This window comes from Pyxicephalus adspersus, chromosome 10, assembly GCF_032062135.1.
Source record: "Pyxicephalus adspersus chromosome 10, UCB_Pads_2.0, whole genome shotgun sequence".
Lineage (NCBI taxonomy): Eukaryota > Metazoa > Chordata > Amphibia > Anura > Pyxicephalidae > Pyxicephalus > Pyxicephalus adspersus.
In genome coordinates this window covers 59,161,724-59,169,576 of record NC_092867.1, presented here as the reverse complement: position 1 = coordinate 59,169,576, position 7,853 = coordinate 59,161,724, and the positions used below count along the sequence as shown (strand labels likewise).

The window sequence follows — 7,853 nt, the reverse complement described above, 5'->3', positions numbered from 1 at the left end:
CGTCATCTGGGTGACAGTTCTCATCAAGGGCCGATATTTGTGGGAAATGTTTCTTAGGTTAGGATGGCGAATGTTCTTGGTGTGAGATCTTATAGTGTCTGTTAAGTAATGATTTTTGTGCGTAACATTTCCCGCACTCAGGACATGGAAATGGCTTCTCCCCTGTGTGAGATCTCTGATGTATAACAAGATCTGGTTTTCGTGCAAAACATTTTCGACACTCAGAGCAAGAAAATGGCTTCTCACCACTGTGAGATCTCTGATGAGCAATTAGTTGGGATTTTTGTGTAAAACTTTTACCACATTTAGGGCAGGAAAATGGCTTCTCCCCCGTGTGGCACTTCAGATGTTCACAAAGGAAATATGTCTTTGAAAAACATTTCCCACACTCAGGGCAGGAATGTGGCTTCGCTGCCGTGTGAATCCTCTGATGAGAAATGAGATGTGCTTTACAGACAAAACGTTTCCCACACTCAGAACATAAAAATGGCTTCTCTCCTGTGTGACTCCTCTGATGTAAAACAAGGTGTGATTTACGGACAAAACTTTTCCCGCACTCAGAACATGCATATGGCTTCTCCCCTGTGTGAATCCTCTGATGTAAAAGGAGTTTTGATCTATAGACAAAACTTTTCCCACAATCAGAACAGGAGTACGGCTTCTCCCCAGTGTGATATTTTTTATGCGTGGTAAGATTTGATTTGCGTCGATAACTTTTCCCACACTCAGGACATAAGTATTTCTTCCCACTAGTATGACAGATTTGATGTGCAGAAAGACTAGACTTTTCTGAAAAACATTTCCCACAATCAGGGCAGCAATACGGCTTCTCACCAGTGTGAGTCCGCTGATGTAGAACGAGTTGTGATTTACGGACAAAACTTTTCCCGCACTCAGAACATGAAAATGGCTTCTCCCCTGTGTGAGTCCTCTGATGTAAAACAAGTTGTGATTTATGGCCAAAACATTTCTCGCACTCAGAACAGGAATACGGCTTCTCCCCTGTGTGAGTCCTCTGATGAGAAATGAGATGTGATTTACTGACAAAACATTTCCCACACTCAGAACATGAATATGGCTTCTCTCCTGTGTGAGTCCTCTGATGTATAATAAATTGTGATTTACGGAGAAAACATTTCCCACACTCAGAACAAGAATGAAGCTCTTCGCCAGTGTGCATTCTTTCATGTACGGAAAGATGACATTTATAAAGAAAAGATTCTCCGCACTCAGGACAGGAAAATGTCTTCTTCTCCGGAATGCCGGCACCATCGCTCACAGTAGAAGGAGTCTCAGAGTCTGAGGGATCGGATGGTCTATCCATAGCTGGGCTGATGGTCTCTTCTCCTGCACAATCTCCTGTCATGGCCTCCATTTTACCATCTGGAGATAAAGTCAGACGATCCTTTGAGGGTTTCTCCATGGAGTGTCCTGGAAAATAGAAAAATATAATGGCCGGATATGAGAGGGTTACTTCACCCAAATCAACATTCCATCTGGATCAATTTTTTTCCCGTTGGAGTAAATTGTACCCCGTGTTTTTCTGCCTTCCTCTGGATCAGCTATATGCTCGTTTTATACCTGGGATGTTTATTTCCCCAGTGGTGGAACTTGAGTGACTTTTATGTCTTCTATCAACCTAACTGACTATGTGACTATGACTAGGAGGAGCATGCTCTTCACACACCCACCAGGGGAGGGGACGATTAACACCCTACTATTGGCCGAAATCACTCAGCTCCCTCCCTACTCAGGACCAATCAGTGAGCAGAGATGATAGAAGAATATATGATGGCTGACCTGTGCTGATCTGTGTAGGAGTGTCCTCCTCTATGAATGTCCTCATCATTCCAGCCTCCTCCGTATATTGCTGATCATCCCCCACAGACGTCCCTTCTTCACTCTCAGAGTTTCTGATCATCAGATCTTCACCCTAAACCAATAGAATGTCAGGAAATCACATCTGTAACATAGGAGGATTGGTCATGTGACCTCACCTAGAAAATATAATCTCTACAATTCCATCAATGGGGCATTAAACCTACCTGATGATGGTGAGGGATCTCCTGACCTTCCTGTGTGGAATCCCGGGAATAAAGAGGATGGAGACATCTCTCTGATGGGTTCCCGTTACTGGATCCATCTGTAGGAAACACGCACACTGACTGAATACATTGTCTCTATGTGTTTATCAGATGATGGGGGGTGCTTCTATCACCATGGGGTTTCTTCTGTCTTGTTCCTGCACTGGGTTGTATTGGTGTCTCCCTGACATAGAAATCCCCTCCCCCTACCTGCCCATCCTGCCTGAGCATCAGATAAATGTCTGACCACCGGGTCCCTTCATGTGTCCATGAGATGTTGTGCTCCAGTGACCCGATGCTTCAGTGACTCCTTGTTGGTGACCCTGTATGGCTTCTGACTACACTTGGCCTGACTTCCGGCCTGGCAATGGATCACACAATGGCGGCCATCTTTGTACCGTGCTCTGCTATCCATAGTCATCTCCCATCTGCATAGATGTGTCAGAGGACTTCATTCTGGTACAACCACCCGTCCAATAATCCTTGTTGGATGTTGTGGTGAGAATCTGCTGGGTATGCTTGGACTCAGCACCTCTATCAAATGTCTCCAACATAGAGAGCCCAAAGTCTGTCTCTGAAGTCCAGCACCCTGATTCTTGCTTATAGTCCAGCACATGGAGTATGTCTCTGAAGTTATTCATCAAGTCTGCCTCTGAAGTTTCAAACCATGAGTCTTCTTATAAAGCCCAACATCAAGAGCCGTCCTCTTAGGTCCCACATCAGGAGCAATCCTCTTAGGTACAACATCAACAGAATCCTCTATGGTCCAACACCTGGAGTCTTCTTCTGAAGTCCAACATTAGAAGCCAATCTCTTAGGACCCACATCAAGAGTCGTCCTCTAAGGTCCAACACATGGAAATTTCCTCCAAAGTCCAACATTCTAAATATGCCTCTGAGGTCCAATATTCTAATTTTTCTTCTTAGGTCCAACACCCTGAATCTTCTTCTAAAGTCCAGCATCAAGAATCTACCTTTGAGGTCCAATACTAGAGTCTTCTGCTGAAATCCAAAGTTTTCTTCTGAAGTACAACACCCTGAGTCAACTTTTACAGTCCAACAGCTTGCATGCTCCTCTGTACTCCAACACCCCGAGTCTACCTCTGAAGTCCCAAAGGTCTGTCACCCTGAATAAAAATGTAAAGCCAAGAAGCCCGAGCCCGGGGTCCCTGTGTCTTGTTTTGAGGGAAGGCTTTGTCAGTACCAAGTGCACTTGAGATTGTTTTCTGTACCAAGGTCATTCCAGAACTTGTAAATGCCACACATGGTCAAGACTACGTCTGTGCCATGCCCACCAAGACTTTGTTAGTAACTCTCTTACCCATAACCCCCTTTTTGGCAACCAATTTGAGAAATTCCCCTGCACTGATCTAGTACACTCTGTAATTGTAGCCCTAAGTTTGCTGAAGTGAGCTCTGATCTTGCCTGGAACATAGTGCGTCCTAATAATGGAGACGTCCTAGGCTGGGTTTTAAGGGTTCTTAGTGGATCTTCTGTGTACCTAAAGAAATCTCCCAGAGGAGATTTTCAGAGATCTTCACACCAAAAGGTTTTTCAGAGATTTTCACACTCTTCTGTGAATCTTTGGGTGATTTGGTTTTAATCGTTTAGTTGGTTTAATCTGTTACTGATTTATTGGGCTCCATTTATTGGCTGCTGACTTTGGTGCACTGTAATTGTTTCAGTTCTTAGCAGTTCCCCTGCACAAGTTTTCTGTCAGGAGGTGGAGGTGCAATCTTTAGCCATGGGGCTTACTCTAAAATTTAGTCATTTGTAGAGAACGTTGTCCTGGGCTATTCATGTCATTCATGGGACAGTTCTGTAGGTGGCTGGGGGTTTCCTGGGGGGGATAAAAAGGGGCATCAAAGTTTATTTGTAGCTTACTATAGCATGTTTTGTTCCAGGACTGGGAGGTGCAGGTATTAACTTAACCTGCTGGTCACCTTCATGGCCAACCCCTTTCCAGTCTGTTCATCATCCTCAGACCAACGAGTTGAAATGGCTGGCCAATGCAAAAAGCATGGTACAGGGGGAAGTGGATGGGGTGAATGAAGGGTTACTGGTATGATAACAGATTACTGTGATGAACCCCTCAGCCATGGGGTGCCATCATCCCAAAAGTAGAACGAAGGAAATGTTCAGAGGAGGAGCTACACATTGCTCTACCTGGAAAGTGATCAACCATGAGGAGACCACTTTTTGATTGAATAAACTATTTTAATAATCACAAATATTGAAAACAATACAGTCAGGGTGCAATCATACATGGAATTGCGACGCAGCACATAACTCTACATTACTTATCAGACTTCCACTTCCGGAAAATCCATGAGCTGATAGTCTCTGAGCAGACTGAGGGCCAGTCTGCGGCAGTCCTCAGTGGACATCCCCTCCCTCCAGGGGATATTGTCCTTAGCACAGTTCAAAATCCTCCAAGCTCCTTCGACTTCTTCTTCCATGTATTGGCCATGGAAGAGACCATACAGTGCAATATGTGATGGACGTTCTCGAGATGAATTGGCTCAGTTTCTGTTCCAGTATCTTCAACACGGCTTGGGCGTAGGGGCACTGCCGGAAGACATGTAAAGCGGTCTCCTCTTCGATGACACAGAAAGGGCAGTGTCTGTACCTACATAAGTTCCTGGCGTGAATGAAAGTCCTCAGGGGTAGTCCTCCTTGAACCGCCATCCAGGCCACAGGCAACAGGTTACATAGAGTCCTTTCCATGGATTTGCTTGTAGATCCTCTTCAGCTTCCACAGATCCAGCCTGATGCCCTGCAGCTCGTTCTCCCTGATAAACTTGAAGGTGTCCAAGTAGAACCAAGGGGTGTCCCAGTTGTACGGCACAGAACTGTCCCACTTGTCCCATCCCAGGCTCCACCATAGTGGGAGGAGGAAGAAACGCGACATGGAGTTTCCTGCAGAAGTTGAAGATTGATCCTCCAACGTTCTTCTCATGGTGTTGCAGGCAAAGAAGACTCATGGAATGAGTCCCAGGATGACTCATGGACCCATGGGAGTCCCAGGATGATGGCAGATGAGAACAAGGAAGGTTATGGTCTCCTGATGTAGAACACCTACAGACATTTGCATGGGCATAAGTCCACAGGAGAGGATGGTACCATCCACCGCAGAGATAAGCAGGGGTTGAGATAATGGCTCCATAAGCTAAGCACACTCCTTGACAAGGGTATCTGAGATGAAATTGCCTACTGTCCCAGAGTCGATGAAAGCCTTAAGGGTAACTGTTGATGTATTGTGGTGGAGCTGAATAGGTATAGAGGGACACTGAGTGGAAGGGAAAGCAAAGTTACCTAGCATGCTTCCCCTCAGAGCATACTAGGCACTGAAGTTTCACGTCCTCTGTGGGCAAAGTTTAATAAAGCATTCTTTCTGTCAATGCAGAGACCTGAAGACGCCAGGATCTCTCCTCTGGACATAGACGTTTACGTCCCAATTGCATGGAGGAGATTTGTGTCTCCAGGTATCATAAAACTCAGATAAGGCTACTAGAGTGCCCCCTGACTGAATTCTGAAATCTAATTATTAATAATCCTAATATTTCCAATATAGCATTCTATGTTAAGTAATAGTTGGCTTATTTGTAGTTGGATCGTTATGGCGAGCATTTTGAAACAAGAACTAGTCTCCTAGCACTCAGGAAAGCTTGAAAACCATAGTTAGCCTGTCCTGGTGAACCATAAGTCCCAGACATGCCTAGTTTGGTCTCTGTGAACTTCTTATTTTTTGATGATTATTAAGCTGGAGGTTGGCAGTTCATAAAACCTGTACTTATAGACTAATTAATAATGGATAGAACAGGGGCATTTTGGGAGTGTCCATAGAACATCATACTCCATGTGGACACAGCCCTTTAGACTGTCCTCACCCTTCTATCATTGGATGGTCCTATTAGACCCACCTCTGTGGTTGGCATAGAAAAAGCCATGTAAGCCCAGCAGAGGGAGCTCTCACTGAGACCATCTTGTTGCTAAGGACAACGGCACTGACACATTGAGCACTGCAGGGAGCCCAGTGACTAATACTTTGGACTTTACACAGCAACCTGGACCAGGAAAACCAACTCTACCTAAGTATTATTTCACAGTTTTCCCTTTAATTTATGCTGTTGCTATAGTTCTGCTATTGTTCTGCTATTGTTCTTAGATTAGTCTTTATTTTCCTGTATTTGTTTTTTCTCTGTGTTTTTGTATGTTTTTACTAATTAAACACTATAAAAAGTGTAAGCTGAATCTCTGAATGCTCGAAGTAGAAATCATGTACCATATTTTTCGGACCATTAGACGCTCCGGACTATAAGACGCAGCAGGTTTTCCGCACGGGAAAACAAGAAAAAAAAAATTCATTTGATTTCCCCTGAGATCCAGCGTGCGGCACTTGTGCCCGCCCATGAAGGCGGCGCGCTGTGTGTTAGCCCGCTGTGTGTACGCCCGCTGTCTCCCGCTCGGTGAGTACTGTTTTAATTTATGTTTGCTTTTATTTTTTTTTCTACTAGGTCTTATTTTCGGGGTAGGTCTTATATTAGGGCAGGTTGGGGGAAAAGTGCTAGGTCTTATTTACGGGGTAGGTCTTACTTTCGGGGAAACACGGTAGGTACTATTTATTCTGATCATATTTTTATGTTCACAACCACTAAGGTCTCATATTCCCTTGAGGAAGCCCTATATGGGCGAAACGCGTCAGCCACGAGACACTCACATATATGTAAACTTGGGACACCTTTATTAATTAGCAACTCCACATGATGGAACTTCTGTTTTGCCAAACTAACTGCAGTTGACAAGGGTAACGGTGTGTGGTTCCGTCTAAGCAGGTGGTGGCAGTCTACCTGTGATGGTGTGTTAGGCAAGGGGTAACAGAGTGGTTACCTTGCCCCGTGACGACCCTTCTCAGCCTGCTGGTGCGAGGACTGTTGCTGAGCGTGTTGGAAAGTCTATGCGCAGGGTAGGGGCTGAGAGGGCAATCGTCACCATAGCGTGAAGGGCCTCATTGTTCCGGGCGAGCTCAGCTACCAAAGTGCAAAACTTAACTGCAAACTGACCCACAGTGAGTGACCCTTGGCGGAGGTGCAGGGGAGCGCTAGCTGCTGAGGAGGCCTGACATGGTTCATCAAAAACCCTCCTAAAGAGGCTCAGGAAAGCTTCAATACTACAGGTGACCATATCCTTTCTTTCCCAGAGCGAAGACGCCCACAGCAAGGCTTCTCCAGACAGCAGGGAGATTAGGTATGCTACCTTAGCCTGCTCACTGGGGAAACTTTGTGGCTAAAGCTTAAAGTGTATGTTGCACAAGTTGATGAAGCCACAGATAATGCCCTTGGGATGCCCAGATAATGGTTGTGGGAGTAGCAGGTGAAGCACAGGGACCACTGGTATAGCAGGAGACTGGGCCAGGACCAGAGCTTCAGCAGGTGCACTGGAGGGGGCCAGAAGATGATCCAGGCAGGTAGTGAGCACATGAAGCTGGTGAAGTAGGTGGGTTTGAGCAGCTTCCTGGGCATCAAGCCGCTGCCAAATCTCAGCCCTGTGTATGCAATTGTTTTCCCCTGCAACCCTCATCTGATTGTATATGGTACGTCTCCCACTCTGCCAAATCTCAGCCCTGTGTATGCAATTGTTTTCCCCTGCAACCCTCATCTGATTGTATATGGTACGTCTCCCATTGTAGGTGAATTTATTGCACCAACTTTATTCTCCTCATAGATTTATCTGTTCACTATCCCTTAGTTCCAGCTGAGTGCACATTGAT

General features: G+C 45.5%; 1 protein-coding gene across 1 annotated transcript in view; it reads right to left on the bottom strand.

Moving 5' to 3' along the window:
- Positions 1-7,853, bottom strand: part of LOC140338906 (uncharacterized) — a 155,616-nt gene that overhangs the window by 12,136 nt on the left and 135,627 nt on the right. Inside the window, exons 7-10 of the mRNA XM_072423223.1 lie at positions 4,027-4,085; positions 2,046-2,156; positions 1,801-1,933; positions 62-1,431 (exon numbers count right to left, since the gene is read on the bottom strand). Coding sequence (XP_072279324.1) covers positions 62-1,431; positions 1,801-1,933; positions 2,046-2,156; positions 4,027-4,085 — 1,673 coding nt within the window. The remainder of the gene's footprint in view (positions 1-61; positions 1,432-1,800; positions 1,934-2,045; positions 2,157-4,026; positions 4,086-7,853) is intronic.